The following is a 20084-nucleotide window of genomic DNA, read 5'->3' as shown; positions in this document are numbered from 1 at the left end:
ATGAGCCCAAATCGTCATGCACAGAATGTTCAAGCAATATAGAAAGTTTCCTGCTGGCCATGCTAAGAGAACACAGGAAAAGTAAGAGGACGGAACTCTGGGTGCTCAGCCAAGGACAAGCACTCTAACCACAAGATTCCAAATGGGATGAAATGTGTAACAGAAAGTGATTCTACTGCCTGGAAGCAATGAGCAAGACTTAGGCTCAGTTCACTGTCCCATGCATTCACGCTCCATGGAACACACAAAGTGGCACTCATGTAAGCACTCTATACACACCCTTAACACATTCTACCCACACATGTGCACATGCATGTGCATGCCCAAGACCAATGGAGTCTCAGGCTGTGTTCAAAAGTCATAAAGATGAAGCTGTGGTCATCTGTGACGGCCACCAGTCCCAGTGTCCACTTTCCCTCACTCAGGAGGTCCCAATACACACACTTACACACACACACACACACACACACACACACACACACACCAGAGTTCTTGACTTTATTCCCACTGATTCATATACTCAGAAAGAACTGATGTTAATGATAGAGTTTTGAACAAAAGACATCAGAGTCAGAAAGCCTCAGCTCAACTTCCTCCTAGATTAGAGTCTCTCAATATTCTTCCCTTAACATTAAAATGCAGTCACAGTTTCCTCCTATCAGAGAAGGGGTGTCTCCATCCTGTCCATACCTCATGATGGCCAGGGTTCTGAAGATCTAAAATGATATTGTTTAGATTCAGGTGCCACCTAGAGGCACATGGTGGTTATGACCACAGAATCAGCACAGAGTGTTGAAACCTTACTACATTTCTTCAGAGAGCAGTTTATCTGGTGTTAGGACAAAAGGGCAAGTTAGTTGCATTATCATAGCCAACAGGCACGCTATAATGGGACCTTTGCATCCCAGCTTCAAGTTTACAAGATCTGGGTCTTGACGTGGCTTTGTAGGAGTTAGCAAGTGTCCTAAGGCAGATTTGCCAAGATTTTCCACTTCTTCCAAGTGGAAAAGATCCAGTAGTAAGAAAGCATATGGCACATAACCCAGGGAAGTGGTTCTCAACCATCCTAATGCTGCGACCCTTTAATACAGCTCCTCATGTTGTGGTGACCCCCCGCCATAAAATTATTTTCATTGCTTCTTCACAACTGTAATTTTGCTACTGTTATGAATTGCAATGCAAATATCTGTGTTTTCCAGTGGTCTTAGGTGTACAATGTGAAAGGTTTAATAAACCCTATCCAACCTCCTGGGTCGAGCACTGCTGCCCTAGAGACTTTACCAAGTCCCAGGGCTAGAATTCCTAGCTATTGCCTCTGATCCTAGTTTCTAGTGCCCTTCCAGTGACTCCAGACCTTTAACCCTAGAGATACAAGTACTCATGGCCATCAAGCAACTGCTGCAGGGACTGCCAGGGAAACACCTCTTAGTCATCATGTGGGCCCCACCTTGAACTCCACCCCAAAAGTCCTTCTTTGCACAGTCATGCCTTGTGGAAAGAGTTTCCTTTCTCCCAGGAATTCCTCTTTAGTGCTACTGTACACCTTCCCTAGGAATACTGTGAATGCCCAAAGCACTGTATGACTATGAGACACCACTGCTGCAGATGACAAGAATGCCAGAGAGACATATCCCAAGAAAGAATCACCCCAGTAAAGACATCTTTCACATTCTTTCACTTTAGTGGTGGGAGGGTGCTTTAGGAATTATTCTTTATTTGTAGAGATTTATTTTAAACAGTTTTTCGTTGTGTCTGTTATATTCCAAATACACAGAGGCAGTTAAAGAAATGCAAGTCAATGAAGAGTCACCTTCTGTCCAAACCATCCCTCCTTCCCATCCAACTTCCACAAATGTCAAGGCAACATTTCCATGGTCTTCACCAAGATTTTTCAAGGGATGGAATGTATTTTTCTGGTTGTGGTTTGTTTGTTTTTGAAAGACATTAGTTACGAGAAACAAATGAAGTTTCTCAAGACACCCAGATGTTCAACAAATGTTTGTGGAGTGAAGGAATGAGCTGCAGAGTTCAGTCATGGAGTCATTAGACACATGTGTTTACAAGGGACTGCCTTCACGAGACTGTCAGTGCCAATGCTTTCACATCTATAAGCCCCCCAAAAGCAGGGATCCATGATGACTCTACATTCAAGCTAGGATAGCAACATCCCAGAAAAAGCTACAGCCTGTGATGTCTAAGCTGTAGTCTCTGAAGAGCTATTTCCCAGAGCCCAGTGGCTTCAGGTGGAGGTGGATGCCATTTTTAGAGCGCAGGACCAGCTGGGGAAGCTTGATGGGCAGCTTTGAGGGATCCAGAGAGAATTCAAAGCGCAGCAAACAAAGGGCTGTGACCACCTTCATCTCATTCATGGCAAACTGCTGCCCAATGCAGTTCCTGCAGCGAGCAGCACAAAGAAACATCAGGTTGTTGGCTATCCAGTGTTCTTAGAGACCCACAAAAAAAAGTAACTATTTTTGAATGCATAATGAATGATTGATTTGTTGACCTGGGCTTAAAAGGCAAAACTCGGGAGCATGGTAAAGGGTCCCACTGGGCATTGTCCCATTGGTAGTTCTGGCTTGCAGTCTCTCACAGAAGGAAACACGTACCCCACCCATTTACCAGAAACAGGAAAAAATAGCAAAAGGCCCCCATTATCACAGAGAACTCCATATTGACGCCTCCCCAATGATGACCTTCACTTTTCACCCCCAGTCTTGAGGGCCTGAGAATGTTGTCCCTCTCCCTACCTGGGCCCGGCAGAAAAAGGCATGAAGGCAAAGGGGTGGCGTCCTGTCACATTCTCAGGAGAAAAGCGCAAGGGGTCAAAGACCTAAGGAGATAGGGCTTGCTTAAATACTCACCAGATCCTGCCAGAGGTAACCCCACAGCCCACATCCTGTCTACCCTCCAAACCCAGAGATGCAGTACCTCTGGATCAGGCCACACAGCACTGTTCCTATGGAGGGCATAGATGTGCATAGAGATGAGACTGCCTGTAAGCAGAAAAGAGGCCTGATGACGAAGTGTTGTGAGGCAGCCAGGCCCACCTCCACATTAGGACTGAATCCCCTAATGTCCCCCTATCTGGGACACTAGCCTCTGTCTGTGCACTGCCAGTGACACTGAGCTCTTGGTCACATTCAAAGTATTTTAATCGTCATAATCAACTGCTCCAGGAGCCAGGAACTGAGAATAGTGCCTCACCTATACATCTGTGGAATGAAAACCAAGAATGGTGAGCCCACCCCACCACAAAGTGGGACAAATAGGAGCTACTTAATTATAGCCTTTTGACTTTCAATTAACTAACTCTCAGGAAGCTATTATGCTATTAATAATAAGAGATACCCTTCATTTGATGCTTACTACATGTCAGGCCCAGGTCTGAATATTTTTATGAAGCCTCAACACAGAGTTGAACATGTTATACACACATTGCATCATAGTCTATGTGAATCATCTCCTGGAGTTGTCCAGGGTGCAATCAGATAGGCACAGTGTGAATGAAAACTCTGAAGATCATTGTCATGAAAAATGTATTCTTCCCCCCCATTTTCATTTTTTGTTTTATTTTACACATATCATTACAATCTGCTTGTTAAATAGCACCATAGTAGAATCATTTGGTATAGTTTTTTTTTCTTTTTTGTTTTTTCAAGACAAGGTTTCTCTGTGTAGTTTTGGTGCCTGTCCTGGATCTCGTTCTGTTAACCAGACTGGCCTCTAAGTCACAGAGATTCTCCTGGCTCTGCCTCCCAAGTGCTAGGATTAAAGGCATGCGACACTACCCCCTACCTTGATGCAGTTTTAAACAGAAGAAAAAAAGAAAGATTCAGGTTACAAGAACCCCTCCCCTGAGAAAAATGCAGCAACAGTACCCAGTGATTGGCCATGCCTGGGTCCTGCTGCACTAACAGTTAAAAAGAAAAGCCAACTTTCACAATCACTACCTCAAAGGAGTAACTCATGTTGGATTCTTTAGGAAGACAAAAAATAGTTCTTGCTAATTCAATCCACAAAAAGATGAATCCACATAATCACCCTAAAACCTAGGAGGAAAATGAAGTTTATATTCTCATACCCATATTTATATCCTCAGCCCTATTTTAGAGAAGAGAAACTAGAGGTTTGGGGGCAGAGACAAGTTTACTTTGTGAGGCCAGTGCTCTGGCCCAGGGCTCAGCACACGAAGCTTGAACTCTCTCCGCGTAATGTAAAGATTGTCCAATGGCACAGGTAATATCAAAGAGCATTGAGAGGACTTTCATTCCACCCTACCATTTTCCCCCAACCCACCTGCAGGTAGAGAGCGGCCATCCACAAAGGTGACTGGCTTGCTGAGCTGGCGGTACACCTGGGGCACCGGTGGGTAGAGGCGGAAGCACTCCTTGATACACATAGTCAGGTAGGTCATCTTGGCCAGATCGTCCCTGCCAGCAACACGGGACACTTGGGAACTGGGAACAGGGATCCCAGGAGAGGGTAGGCCCCATCCCCAACTTCACCATGATATCATTTTCACCTTCTGTCACCACCATACTTCCAACAGAGGAGTCAAGGGGGCTTCACTTGCCTAAGCATAATGTCACACTGGGTGGCCAGAGAAACCTAGTGCTCTGGGAGGAGAAGGCACAGGATCCAAGAGACATACGTGTACCCAACCCTCAAAGACAAGGTCCCTTTTGTGTCTTTCAGTGCCTTACAGAACTCCCACAAGGGACATTTCTTTAGTTTCTGCTTGGCTTCCCTTGTGGCCATGGAATGGAAAAGGTGGCCTGATACTTGTTAGTTAAATAAATCAACCAATGTCCATGGATGAATAATGATAAATTCACATAAATACCCACTTTGGACACCATGAAGTTCAGACCAAATGTAAAATTCAATCATCAGAACTATATAATACCTTCTTACAGAGCCCCAAATTCCAACTCACTCTCCCCATAATCCTGATTTTTCAATTCTTGTACTATTTTATTAAATAAGTATCCTCTAAGTTGCTTCAAATTCTGGATAAAACTATGTGAAAACAAAATAAGTATTTAATTCCCTGCCTCAGACTGTATACATGATTATCTGGCTAGAGAGCATGGCTCTCTTCGCCTGAGTTTCAACCTTCTTTCTAAAGTCAACTCAAGCCCCTCCCCTCCTCACCCTCTACCCTCAACGTCCTGGCCACTCAGTGTTACTCCATCCTGCAGCCTTCTCTGGATTTCAGCCATGTGAGTCTGACTTTCTGAGAACTCCCCAAGAGCAGCAAATTGTCTCTCCTCTTCATACTTGCAATGTGCTCCAGATAGCACCGTGCACATGGCTGGACCCCTTGGAAGGTTTCCAACATCCCACAAGTACACATTAGCTATGGAGACTCCATCCTTCAAATCTCTGATGCTGGAATTACAGATCAGTCCCCCTTGGACACTGATAGGCCAATTTCTCAATCCCTGCTGTGTGTCCTGCCCCATGCTGGAGGTGGATCAGGAACTCAATGGGATGAGGGACTGTCAGGTTCCAAAGGCCTAGGAGGAGGAAGCAACAGAAGAGGCCTGGGTGGGACTCTCAGAGACCACTCTGAACTGGAAGTTGGTTCAGCTGGTGTCACATTCAGGACTTCAGACTTGAGCTGAGGAACAAGGAGGGACACATAGAAGTTTTTGGCATTTAGGATCTGTCTCCTTTAACGTGATGAGGGATGTGGAGTCTGGGGCTTCTGTGCTGTCATCCAAAGGCAGATGGCAAGGGACTGGCTTTTTCCCATCTGTCTTCCCACGGTCATCTCCGACTTCCTCCACTTTCTCAGCCCTCTCTACTCTATCCAGAAGCCCAGTAGGGGTCCATATTCTGCCATTATGAAATTCAGCCTCTGTTGACAATTTCTGCGACACTAAAATGCCTCCATTTGGGGAGACTGGTTAAAGGGGGGGTACATCTAGAGTTAACCCCCCAAGAAAGCTACACAACCAAAAGAAAGGGAACAACTGTTGCCAACTTCACCTCATTTCCAGAATAAGTGTGGGTTGTCCTTGGCAGGCACTGGCAGGATAAGCACAACCCCTTCCTGGGCTGAGCAAGAAGGGCCAAGCTGCCTCTCAGATTCACTCACCACTGGAAGGAGTCCTGGTCTCCTAGGATCTCACGGACCTCCTCCCTACACCGCTGCTGATGCTCAGGGTAAAGGGCCATGCAGTAGAGAAACCAAGAGATACCGCTAGTGGTGGTGTCATGGCCTTCAAACATGAAGGTATCCACTTCAGCCCTGAGGTCTGCATCTGACAGCTTGATCCCACCTTCATCCTGAAAGAAGGCACCATGGGAGAGCTCAAGGCCTTTGAGTTAGGGCAAAGAAGATGCCCAAGAGCAGCTGTCAGATGCAGATCTGACGAAGCATATGAACACTTGTTGGTAGACTAGGAGTCTTCCTCCAGATTCCTCTGTCCCTTCCAATTCTGGCCGAGATGCTTCTCATTCATGAAACCCTCCCTGAGCACTCTGGACACATGTAACTTTACTCAGCCCCAAATATTGCTCATTAGGCATACTGCTTTTAGCTGGCAGAGAAAAAATCTTTGTCAACATCCACCTACTACCTCCCCCAATCTGGCCACTATACCATATGCAGATGGATGGCCATGCCAAGTCTTTCTTATCTCTGCATGCTAGCACAGGCATTGATTCAGGGTAGGCACCAAATTTTGTGGAATAGAGGAAGGAAGGAAAGGAGAAGCAGGGAGGAAGAAGGGAGGGACAGAGGAAGGGGACAGAGGTAAAGGAAAGGAAAGAAGGAAAGAAAATGAAATCTAACCTCTAAGCTTCTACAATGCCAAGATGTTTAGGAATCTCAGAAGTCTAGAAATATCTTCAAGCTGCTACCATGTGATCCAGGCTGCCAGCTCCCTGGTGTCTCAGCCAAACCACACACATGCTGCATTTTTACCTTCACTGATTTTTGCCATGGGCAAGCAGTAGGTTATATTTGCTGAGCAAGGAGCCTGTCTTAGAAGGAGAGTCTAAAGGCCTCCCTGGGACCAGCTGCCAGGTAGGGTGGACTGTGTTCACTCACCCGAGCACCCAGGAGAATGTCCAGGAAGTCCAGATGTTTCCGCTGCTGGATCTTTTTCTGTTCCTTCTCATCCTGAAGGGCTGCCTTCCGCTGCCTGATGACCTGGTCTGGACCAAGAGCACAGGTGTCACTGCCTACTTTGGCCCTGTATCAGGAAGGGTGCAAAGGATTCCAGGGGAAGAGCCAAGGGTTCCTAGTTGGCATGCGATGGCAGGGGGACAGGGGGCTTGAAGGAAAGGCCCACCTGTATGCTCATGGGCTATCTGGCAGGCCCGCAGGAAACGCTGGCCGTGTGGAGTGCGCCAGTAGAGGAAGTCATTGTGGTACTGGAAGGATTCGATGCGCTGCTGCACCAGCAATGTGAGCTCACTGACTGCCAGGTAGTAGCTGCTGTCTCTAGGCAGAAGAGGGTGGAGGGAGGGAAGAGGCCTGAGTAGCTTTCTTTTAGGAATCCTATCCAAAATACTTCCCATTCCTCTTCTTGCCTCCTTCAGCCTCCTCACTAACACCAAATGTGTCTTCCACCCCGAGCAGGGCCAAGGCAAACCAAAGCAGGACCTCTGCAACCAGAGATCAGGAGCCCTTCAGCTTCCTTATCTGAGAGCCCTGGGCAGAGGTGCCTCTGACCTGTCGTTTAGGCCACTGTCTCCTTTGCCAAAGGTGCACTTCATGAGGGTGTCCAGCGCCATGTGTCCTACATCACAGAAGATGTCAAAGCTCTTATTCTCGCTAGCCTTTTTCTCCCATTTGTCCTGGAATCCAGAGAGAGAGGGGATGTAATGTGCAAAAGAGCTGGGCTACCTGGCCAGGGAAGCAGGTAGGCTAACTACAGAGCTTCACTTCTCCCTCCTCTCCTCCAAATCCATCCCCCCAGTCTCATCCCCAACTCTGTAACAGACCATCTGCTGTGGTCTCCCAACTCCCCCTCCCCCCATCTCCAGTGGATCACACAAATCTTCCCCTCCAAACTTCCTTCCCCCAACTCATGGCTGTATTCCAGTCCCCAACTCCAGCAGGCACTCCCTGGGAACCTAGCAGCCAAGCCCGCCAGAGAATTAAGTATGTCACTATAGCAGGTAGGTGAACTTCAGATCTTCACTCTCACACCCCCTCCAAATCCAATACCCCAGTCTCATTCCTAGATTTGTAGCAGACTCCCTGTTTGTGCTTCTTCTCACTCTTGGCCCCATTCCCAGGGGACTAAAGCAACGTCCTGTGGAACACCCTGATTTCCTCTCTTCTGTGGACCCCCTCACTCCTCCCAGGCCTTCTCCATTCCTAAGTGCCAGTTCCCATACCTAGAAACCCATTTTACCAGGACCCCTCTCCCATGCAACACCTATCTGAGAAAAATTCCCTACCAGGCAACACACAGCCACCACACTCTCCTAACAACCAGAGAGGGCAACAAAAAGCAAGGAACAAAACATCTGTGCAACAAAGACAAGACCAGACACCAGCACCTAGAATTACAATCTTCCTGAACCCAAATGCCTAGAAGCCAGCATGAAAATACAATTAATAACAGTGAGAACAATATGTTTTCCACTAGAGCCTAGCAACCCTAGCACAGTAGACCCCTGAGAAATGCAACATAGCTGAAGCACAAGATAAAGATCATAAAATAGCATTATTAATATGATAGAGGTCCTTAAAGAGGAAATCAATAAACCCCTTAAAAATCTATGAAAGCATAAATAAACAGTGGAAGGAAATAAACAAAACCATTTAAGTCCTGAAAGTGGAAATAGAATGAATAAAATTAATGAATAAAAGAAAACCCAAACTATAGGAAATCTGGAGATGAAAAGTTTAGGAACTCCAACAGGAACTTCAGAGGCAAGACTTACCAACAGAATACTAAGAGACAGCCATTTGAGACAAGATAGAAGAAATGGATACCTCAGACAAATAAAATATAAGATCTAAAAAGCTCCTGGCACAAAACATCCAGGAAATCTGGGACACTATGAAAAGACCAAACAAGAATAGTAGGAATAGAAGGAGAAGAATCTCAACTCAGAGACACAGAAATATTCTCAACAAAATCATAAAAGAAAATTTCCCTAACATTAAGAAGGAGATGCCTATGAAGATACAAGAAGCATACAGAACACCAAACAGATTAGATCAGAAATGAAATTCCCCTTGGCACATAATAATCAAAACACTGAACATACAAAACAAAGAAAGAGTATTAGAAGCTGCAACAGAAAAATGCCAAGTAACATATAAAGGCAGACCTATAAGAAAGACACCTGACTTCTCAGTGAAGACTCTAAAAGCCAAAATGGCCTGGATAGATGTTTTACAAACTCTGAGAGATCACAGATACCACTTCTAAATACTATATGCAGCAAAACTTTCAATCACGCTAGATAGAAAAAAGAAGACATTTTGTGATAAAAATCAAACTTAGGCAGTATCTATTTACAAATCCAGCCCCACAGAAGGTATATAAGGAAAACTCCAATCTAAAAAAGTTTACCAGACCTGGAAAAACACAAGGAATAAATAAGTTCAGGCGATCAAATCTAAAGAGGGGGAACATACACACACCATCACAACAAAATAACAGGAATCAACAAACACTGTTCATTCCCAACATCAATGTTCTCAATTCCGCAATAAAAAGACACACATTAACAGAATGGATGCAGGGCCCATCATTCTGCTGCACCCAAGAAACACACCTCAACATCAACGATAGCAATTACCTCAGGGTAAAGGGTTGGAAGAAGATATTCCAAACAAATGGACCTAAGAAGCAAGCTGCTGTGGCCATTTTAATATCTGACAAAGTAGACTTCAAAGCAGAACTAATCAGAAGAGATAGGGAAGTACACTATATACTCATCAAAGAAAAAGTACACCAACAGGACGCTTCAATTCTTAGCATCTATGCACTGAACATAAGGGCCGTTTGTAAAAGAAACACTAATACAGCTTAAATCACATACTGAAACTCACACACTGATAGTGGGAGACTCCAATACCCCACTCTCATCAAGAGATAGGTCAACCAGACAAAAACTAAGCAGAGAAATGCTGGAGCTAACAGGTATTATAAACCAAACGAACCTAACAGATATTTTCAGAACATTTCACCCAAACACAAAAGAATAGACCTTCTTCTCAGCACCTTATAGAACATTCTCCAAAACAACACCTACTCAGACACAAAGCAAGTCTCAACAAATACAGAAAAATTGAAATAGCACCCAGTATCCTATCAAACCACCACAGACTAAAGCTGGATCTCAACAACAACAGAAACAACAGAAAGCCTACAAACTCTTAGAAACTGAGCAACACACTACTGGATGAAAAATGCATCAAGATAGAAATTAAAGGCTTGAATTGAATGAATTCTAGAATTGAATGGAAAAATCTAGAATTGAAGGAAAAGGAATAAACATGTCTGAACTTACAGGACACAATGAAGGCAGTTCTAAGAGGCAAGTGCATAGTACTAAATGCCTACATAAAAAAAATGGAGAGATTTCATACTAGCAACAGCACACATGAAAGCTCTAGGACAAAACGAAGAAATCACACCCAAAAACATAGAAGGCAAGAAATAATCAAACTCAGGGTGAAATCAATAAATAGAAGCAAACAAAAAACATTTTAAAAATCCATGAAGCAAAGAGTTGGCTCTTTGACAGAATCAATAAGGTTGACAAACCCGTATTCACAGTGGTTTTCAACCTTCCTAATGCTGTGATCTTTAAAATAGTTCCTCGTGTTTTGGTGATTCACAACAATAAAATTATTTTGTTGCTACTTCATAACTATAATTTTGTTACTGTTATGAATCATAATGTAAATATCTTATATGCAGGATATCTGATATGTGACCCCTGTGAAAGTGTCATTTGACCTCCAAAGGGGTCATGACCCACAAGTTGAGAACTGCAGCCTTATCTAAATTAACTAAAAGCAAAGAGAATATCCAAACTAACAAAATTAGAGATGAAGGGGGAACATAACAACAGACACCAAGGAAATCCAGAGGGTCATGAGGATATACTTTAAAAACCTTTGGCACCATTGTTGCAGTCATAATGAGGACAGGGCTTCAGGGACCCTCTCCACAGGAGAGCACCACTTGCCTTCACCCAAGGCAAATTGGGATGGGTACAGAAGGCTGGTCCAGCAGCCCACAGTTCCAGGATCTGCCATAGGGAGGGTACTCACCAGCATGACACGTGTGGACTCAGCAAATATGGCCACATAGGGCTTCAGCACATCATAATGGAACCCAGGTGTGAGCAGCTTGCGGTGCTGGAACCATTTGGGCCCATCAAGAACCAGTAAGCCTTTCCCTGAGGAGGGAAGGGAGATGGAGGCTGTGGAATCCAGGAAATCCTGCTTTACCCATGAGAGCTGGGATCAACCACAACCTCTGCCACTCCCAAAGCTGGAACACCCTGTGGGGAGGCACTACAAGAACCAATATAGACCTCTGGTACCCAATTGCGATCTCCCAACATAGAAACCTCCCAACTGAGACCTCCCAACATAGAGAAGGTAGCAGATCTTGACTAAGTCAATAGTCTAAGACTGTTACCTTCCTACCAAGCAGCCCTTTCTTAGCTCCCAGGAAGCTTCCAAGGGTAAATAAATAAGTAAAGGAACTTTGGAGAAGCATATGGCCTTGGATCAAGAAGATTCAGAGGAGGCTGGAGAGATGGGTCAGTGATCAAGGGCCCTCACTGCTCTTACAGAAGACCTGTGGTCAGTTCCCAGAACACACATGACAGCTCACAACCACGTGTAAGTCCAGTTCAAGGGGATCGAACATAGGTACCTGTGCACAAGTGGCATAATCTACACAAACACACATAGAGATAAATAAAAGTAAAAATAAGAATAAGGCCAGGTGTGGTAGTGTACACCATCAATCCCAGCACTCACTCAGAAGTCAAAGGCAGGTGGATTTCTGTGAGTTCAAAGCCAGCCTAGTCTACATAGAGAGTTCTAAGACAGCTAAGGCAACATAGTGAAACTCTGTCTCAGAGTCAATTAATCAATCAACTAGTTAATTAATTAAAAGAAGTAGATGACTCAGTGGCTCCCTCCACCTTCAACATCAGTCCACATACTGACAGCCAACATTGGCCCATCTTCCCTGACTGGCCCCATCTACTAACTGAAGTCTGCCTTTCAAACACTTGCAGCCTCCATGGTCCTACAGCGACTACACCTTTTCTCAGACCCTTCTTCCAGAAACAAACATCACTATACTATCCTGTAGGATCAACTCTGGGGTTGCCTCCTCTAGAAAGCCATTCTTCAAAGACACATTGCCTTGCTTCTGCTTAGAAGAGAGGGAAGATGAATGTCCAGCAAGGGTAAGTGTCTATCTAACTCCTGCAACAGGCAGGAGCTCTCTTGCTGCTCTCCTGCCTCCCCACAGAGATGCTAAGCTTAGGACAGGCACTCAGGAGCCAGGCAGTCCACTGGAGGGACAATCGGCTGAGTATGGCAGGCCAGGATTCTGGTCACTTAGCACAAGGGAGGGAAGGGAAGGTACAGTAAAATAGACGTTCACTTACCGATCCACTGGAGTAAGAAGTCATACACATCTGGAGCCTTTGGGTCTGCAGAACAAACGGATGTCAGTCACAGAGAAACAGGATATTCCCAGGTGAGGCATAGTGATGAATGAGGTAGGGACTTGGTTATTCTCATCCAAGATGTTAGACACAGGCCCTGACCTTCCCCAACTTGGTCCCTGAGCCCATCATTCCCAGGAAACCCCACCCTCTCTCCAGGCAACCTCACCCCCACGGCTGTATACAGCTTTGGCATAGTCAGGCTCGTAGATGTTCAGGAAACCAAGGAATTGTCCAAGCCAGAGAGAATGGGCATAGGGGAACTGTTGGGACCAGGATACCACCTTGTCCAGGCTCCCTAACTTCTGGATCTGAAATGATAACAGAAGACAAGGACCACTCAGGAACCCAGTATAGCCAGAAGACCCCAGGTTTCTGGGAAAATAAGGAAAGACACTGCCTAGGCAGAGCCTGGAACCTCCTTCCTTCCTCCTGTACCCCCACTCTCCTGCACATTTCTAATACCCTCTCCAGTCCCAGAGCTGCTGCTCTAAGCCCAGGAACGCTTGTCACTCCCAAGCCACTCCCTTTAAAATCACCAGTTGTGCCTTCTCTGCAGCTCTGGCTCCCAGTCCTATATCTATGTAAAGGTATAATCTGCCTATAGAGTCATCTTTCTGAATTCTGAATTCAACCAAAAGGTGGTCTTATGCATGCAATGTCAGGGAGTGAAAGTGATAAAAATCATCTTTACCTACAGATAAAGGGACATTTGTGGTGCCCGTCCTCCTACCTAGCTGGTAATTCCTGGACTTCTCTCCCTTCTCTTACATCTCTCTTCTTTCCTGCCTGCTCCTGAAGTAACTAAGGTTAACACCATTTTGTCCTGACTCCATTTTGTGTCCACTTAAAGAACTTTCAAGCCTCTAGACTCTCAATAACCATGTCTGTCTTGGCAACACATTCAAGATTTCTGTGATTTGGACCATGGCGTAGATGTATTAACCAAAATAATTAATGTTTAAGTCAAAAATAATTGTCATGTTATGTCTAAATAACTACTATGTTCTGCTGAAACAAACGTTGCAAGGTTACTCTGACCCTCATCTAACATTGAAGTCATTGTGGTTTCTGTCTTTAAAAATGCTATATCCCTGAGCTTCAGCACCAAGAGGCTCTGAGGCATTAGCTCACTCTTGTTTGCTGCCCAGAATTAAGGATCTCTGATACTCTTAACTGGCTTAATCGGTTGTCTATATCACGCTTGAGTGAATTACTTCCCCCACATAGGGTTTCCTTACATTCTGCTCCCTATATTTCCCAACTCCTGAGAGCCATGCCTGTGCTCTTCTGCAGTATTCCAACCACAGACACAAGCCCTTGGCCTCAGTCACGGATTGTCATGACCTCCCTAGAGACAGCCTTCTCCTATGGACCCTGATTGTCCCCAGGAGTCCAGTGAGAGTGAGGACAGCTCACAGGGTCTGGTCCCACTTTTGCAGCTGCAATCCTTGAAAATGGCTGTTGAGACACTGTTCTTCTAAGGGTCATGTGACTGCTGGCAAACTTCTCTGAGTTACACAACAAATGTCTCAGATTTATCCTCAGATGCCTTAAGTCTGGATACTTACTATCAGATCTAGAACAGCTTGTTTTCTCCCAAAGGAAGGAAGCAGAGGAAAAACAGGAAATGGATATAAGTCACTGCACCCAGCTCTCCAGCAACCTGCCTCATCCACTCATTTGCACCGGGGTTGACCCCGGCAGCAGTGAACAATAGGAAGGTCTTGTTCTCCAAGAGTAAGTTAGACTCCAAGAACAAAATCAGAGAGGGACAGTAATGAAGTTTAATTGAACCATGACCTCTTCATAGGTGGGAACAGTGCATTCTAAGGCCAACAGAGCGGTCTCACATGACACAACAGAACAGGGATCATGACTGAGCTTGTCCTGCCGTCCTTCCTGTCAACAAATCTGCTCAGGCCATTCGCTAATGGACCTAAAGATCAGTTGGCTAGTGTCCAAGGAGCAAGCTCCCTGCTTTACCAGTCTGCCGCAGCCACAGCTCTCTTGGGGACTGCTAGAGGACAATATTAATCTGTGTGGGGAGATGGCTCAGTAGAGGAAGCACTTGCTTCCCGTGTAAGAAGACCTGAGTTTGAACCTTAGGCTCTTACTTAAAAGCCAGACATGGTGGATATATCTGTAACCTCAGAGTCAGATAAAAAGATCAGGGGAGGGGCTTGCTGACCTGCCAGTCTTTCCAAAATAGGGAGAGCTCTGGGTTTAATAAGAGACCTTGCCTTAAAAAGTGAAATGGAAGGGGCTATAGATATGGCTCAGCAGTTAAGAGCCATACTGCTCTTGAAAAAGACCCAAGTTCAGTTCCCAGCACCCGCATGGGACTGCCTATAATTTCCTGTAAATCTAGCTCCTGGGAATTTGACACCCTCTTCTGGACTCTGCCAGTACCTGCACTCACGTGTACACATTCACTACACACATACACACACACACACACACACACACACACACACACACACACACACACGCATACACACACACACACATATGCAAGCAAGCACTTATGTAATTTTTAGTTTTTAAAAATCTTTTTAAAGGGGGTGAAGAGATTGCTCAGCAGTTAAGAATACTGGCTGCTCTTCCAGACAACTGGGGTTCAGTTCCCAGTATATACTTGGCGGCTCACAACCGTCTGTAACTACAGTTCCAGGGCCTCTGACACCGTCTTCTGGCCTCTATGAGCACCAGGTACACATGATATACATATGTACATACAGACAAAATACCCATATACATAAAATAAACAGAAGCAAGTTTTTTAATTCTCAAAAATGAATAAATAAGGTGGAGAGTCATAGGAGACATACAACATGAGCCTCTGGTCTTCACACACACACACAGATGAATATACATACATAACACACACACACACACACACTCACAAATTCATCTGCTTGCAAAACAGAGGTGAATGTTTAGAAAAGCCAACCATTGAGGGTAGAAGACAGGGACTTCTCTTCTCCAACATGCTAAGTCCCAGTGCAGAGCTCAGGTATCTCCAGTATAAAAATTTAACTCAACAGGCATCTTTTGACTTCCCAGATCTTAACAAGATCTCTCAGTCCCTGAACCGAATGCCACCTGCCAGGACTCTTCCCATGAGTCTCTGCTGTGCCGTCTGGGGCTACTCAGGGAAGTCTTGTGGGGATCAGCATAGTTGCTCTCCTCCTCAATTGCTATCCCTTGGTGCCCTTGTGTGTCTAGAATCAGTCGTCTTGACCTTTAGGTTCTCTTCTTAACATGTATAAGACTATTAGGGCCTGGTATGTGTGAGTCCAAGCCACTGAGACTTCAAATAAGAGACAGGATATCAGGAGGCCTGTGAAACAATCCCTCCTAGAAATGGCCATGTAAGCAAGACCAGAACAATGGCAGTATCAATGAGCATGTTAACATGAAAGGCGGAAATTTTTACAGGGTCCACCCCTAGACAAAGAACGGCAAGCAAGTAATGAGTGTTGGGAGGGTGAGAATGAGCCTCTCTCAGGGAAAGATGGAGGATGAGCCTCTCCCAGGGGTGAACCCCTTATTGGTTTTCCAGTATAGAGTCTTGAAACCGTATCAACAATAAAAACAGACTGAGGAGGAGTGTGTGTGTGTGTGTGTGTGTGTGTGTGTGTGTGTGTGTGTGTGTGTCCGTGTGCATGTGCGTGTGTGTGTACACATACATATGTAACAATAATAAGGAAAAAGAGGCTATCAATTTGAGGGGGACATGGGAGGGGTTTGAGAGAGAGTAACTGGGAGTCGCTGAAGGAAGGAAAAGGGGTAGAGGTATAATCCCATTCCAATTAAAAATATGTAATTTTTTAAGATTTTTAAATAAAGCTGAAGAGTAGAAGCACTTGCAGGAAGAATCAACCAAAACAAGAAGCACCAGCTCTGGAGTAACCCTGACCTCCCTCCTCCTCCTCGCCCTTAACCCTGGCCCCCTGGCTGCTGTTTGCCTTTCACCCTGGTCCCTGCCCCTCTGCCTCCTCTTTCATAGAGTTGTTCAGACATCTTTGCTGGGAGGACTGGGGGAAACCAAGGACCAGATGGATTTGGGAGGAAAGAAGAAAAAGAAAACAAATGTGTCGCAGTATTTTGCATCAAGCATCCTCTACAGAAATTTCACATCTGACATTTAGCTGCCCAGCTGTTTGCTATGTCCTTATAGTCTGTCCTACAGATACTCATCTAACTCAGCAGTCTGAAGATGACTACCCCCATTTAATCAATAACAGAGAACAGAGAGGAGGGATGACTTAACAAACAGGGCACAGCAAAGGTCAAGGATCAGTGTTGGCTGAATAGAACGAACCAGAGTTCTTAGTATACAGTGCAATGCTAAGGGGGCTGCTCCAGTAATAAGCAGGGCCAGAGACGATGCCTCTGAGGTCACAGAGGATTGGTTTCCTTTCCTTGAGCTGGAAACCGATACCCCCTACACACACATACACACACACACACACACACACACACACACACACACACACACACACCACTGCACACAGGTTAGATATGTCAGCTCCCCACTAACTCCTCAACTTAAGCCCTCAGAGAATATCCCTGTGCTCCTCAGGAAAAGGACACACACACACACACACACACACACACACACACACACACACACCCTGCCTCAAAAGGACACATTCTGAGATCTGAATAGGATGAAAGGTAGATGCTACTAGTGCTTCCAGATTGCAACTGGAAATCAAGAAGGGAGAAACTAATCCTGGTAGAAACTTCCACACCCCAGGCCTACACCCACCTACCCTCCGTTCCTTCCCGTGCGCATCCCCACTACGTTAGAATCAAATATCAGTTACTTGGCTTTTTTATTTATTTATTGGGTTATTTGATTAGTTTTTTGTTTGCTTTTTTGATTTACTGTGTCTGGATTAAAATGCAGGAGGTCCCTGGTCCAGCCTTAATTTGAATCCTGAACTATTAAATGTCCTTAAGTGAACACCTTGTCCCTTCGAATCTCAACTTCCTCATCTTTTCTCACACTAGGGAAACAAATCCACACCCTGCCCTTCACAGGCTTAGGTGTGAATCCAACCCACAGCAGAGAGAGGTGCCAAGCCCTGAAGGAATGCAATGGTGGGGTGCCTATGATGGTTCCCCAGGGAACTTGTATAGTACTCAAGATCAGCCACCACTCCAATCTTGGCATGCCCTTCCTGGGGTCAAGCCAAAGCCCTCCAGATAGTGGTATTGGCAACAAGCAGCTGAAGCTAGGCTGTGTTCCAGGCTCTTTGTGTACTTCCAAGGTGGGGTGGAGGCCCTGGGAAGAAGAGGGCAGCCAGCTCTGGCATGCAGTTCTGAGAGAGTAAGAACTCCATGCTATAGAAGTCCACTGATTGGGGGTCCTCCCCACTCTGAAGAAAGCAGCTAAGCACGAAGTGGGAGGTACAGAGGGCCCCTTCCCATGTGTCTCTCATGCTCCTTCAGGGTGTAACCTCAACCTCCCAGAGTTGTCAGAGACGCTCCCAAGTCCTCCTGATCCCTCACCTCCCTTCCTCACTACTCTCTGGCCTCTGCGGACACCTCTCCCTATAATCTAGCCTTTTGGGTTCATTCATTCAGCCATGCCTGGTCTGTATCAAGTTGTGTGCTGTACCTTGGGGGCACAGAAATAAATCAGACCAGATCTCTATTCTCCAGAAGCCTCAGACTAGCAGGAAAGATGAAAAGAATGAAGCAGAAGTGGACCCTGGGGAGGCACCTCTACCATCCTGGGAGCAGGGGAGGCTCTAGTGTTTGTTTTCTCCCACCCAAACCATCCTTTTTAGAAATTAATTCTGGATGCTCAGTGATACAGCGAAGTTCATAGGCTATCCCCAACAGGGGACAAGAATAAGATTAGAGATTAAGTTCATTTCCAGTGTCAATTCCAAAAGATGGGCAATTCCCAGATGGAGGAATAAGGAAGTAGAAAGAATTATACTCCCTTTCTGCGACTATCCCTGGCATCCATGCCTAGGCTCCCAAACCTGCCTGCAGCTCAAAACATTCAGGAAGACTTTTAATCTTAGGTGTCTAGTTACAACCTGACTTATTAGAATCTCCAGAAGTTGGAGGGGTGCATCTGCTTCTCCCATTTCACTTCAAACCCCCAGAAGGTCTGGGGAGACTGGATGTTGAGGTGGACCCCTACTGTGATGCTTTTACAGGAGAACCAACCAGGATCTGAGCCTGGGAAAATGCCATAGTTTCTCAGCTACAGGAAGGGGACACAGAAGGCACCTCCTGGCTTTGCAGGCACCAACCTCTCAGACATGCTGGGAAGTCTCAGGAAGCAGCACTTGTTGGTAGTATAAATCTCTACACTACACAGAGCAGGACACATAAAAAATCTAAACATGCCGGGCGGTGGTGGCGCACGCCTTTAATCCCAGCACTCGGGAGGCAGAGCCAGGCCGATCTCTGTGAGTTCGAGGCCAGCCTGGGCTACCAAGTGAGTTCCAGGAGAGGCGCAAAGCTACACAGAGAAACCCTGTCTCGAAAAACCAAAAAAAAAAAAAAAAAAAAAAAAATCTAAACATGACTGCCTAGTTGTTGGGTCTCACTTTGAGGATTCAATCTCTTCCCTGTGTGATTCATCAACAAACCTCAACAAAGACTTGCACTTTGGGCCTCAGAATAATGGAAAAGAATCTTGGGCCTTCTTAAGCTCCACCTCTGAAGTGCTGTGTTGCTTCTGAAGGCAGCTTGAAAGGCAAGAGTGGGAAAGCTGACTAGGAATCTTGGTTCCAGGCATTACTCCCTGCCCGAACTGATGGCCTCCTTCCTAGCCTCCAAGGAATTAGTCCTGATTCTCCCACATCCCCCTCTCCACCTACCTCAAGAGCATGACCAAAAAGCCAGTGAGTAGGGGGCCCTGGGAAGCTGTCCAGAGCCCTGGCCAGCTTCTGCCTCCGCAACAACAGGCTGAGGAGCTTGAGGACGATTACAATCAGGATCACTACAGAAGCCCACAGGCCCAGGCGGGACAGGCTCGGGGAGAGGAGGCTGAGTGCCATGGCTAAACTTGCAGGGTCCAGACTCCCAGCTGCCTCCAGCTGCCCACAGGTTGCCTTATACTCTGGACACAGGCACCCTGCCAGTTCCCACCTCCTTGCCACGCCCGACAGCCAGCAGCAGCCCAAACTGGGCTGAGTGCCATAGGGTGGAGATAGTTGCCTCAAAGTTCATAAGCAACAGAGAGAACATGACTGACTTCTACCAAAATACAGCTTAATAGAGACCAGACCATGAGCATCCCACCTTGGTTTCTTGGAGAAGAGAACATAGGGCAGTTCTTGGTTCGATCATTGCAACTGCCTTCTTATTTACAAGTACCTTCTATGTTTAAGAGACTTTATACACACTATTTCCCTTAACCCACC

At 45.8% G+C, this 20084-nt stretch overlaps 1 protein-coding gene across 1 annotated transcript; it reads right to left on the bottom strand.

Annotated features, from left to right (window-relative positions):
• Window positions 1-1735: 1735 nt before the first annotated feature.
• Window positions 1736-19731, bottom strand: LOC128096759 (cytochrome P450 4B1). Its single transcript, XM_052716718.1, has 12 exons — window positions 19539-19731; window positions 12854-12995; window positions 12625-12669; window positions 11264-11391; window positions 7691-7815; window positions 7308-7459; window positions 7064-7170; window positions 6107-6297; window positions 4300-4433; window positions 2932-2996; window positions 2751-2833; window positions 1736-2394 (listed from the first exon to the last, which is right to left on the bottom strand). The coding sequence occupies exons 1-12, from the start codon at window positions 19716-19718 to the stop codon at window positions 2217-2219; spliced, it is 1530 nt and encodes a 509-aa protein (XP_052572678.1). The 5' UTR covers window positions 19719-19731; the 3' UTR covers window positions 1736-2216.
• Window positions 19732-20084: the final 353 nt, after the last annotated feature.

The sequence above is a fragment of the Peromyscus californicus genome, unplaced genomic scaffold, assembly GCF_007827085.1.
Source record: "Peromyscus californicus insignis strain IS unplaced genomic scaffold, ASM782708v3 Scaffold_5__1_contigs__length_169319896, whole genome shotgun sequence".
Taxonomy (NCBI): domain Eukaryota; kingdom Metazoa; phylum Chordata; class Mammalia; order Rodentia; family Cricetidae; genus Peromyscus; species Peromyscus californicus.
This window is presented reverse-complemented; position numbering and strand designations above follow the sequence as displayed.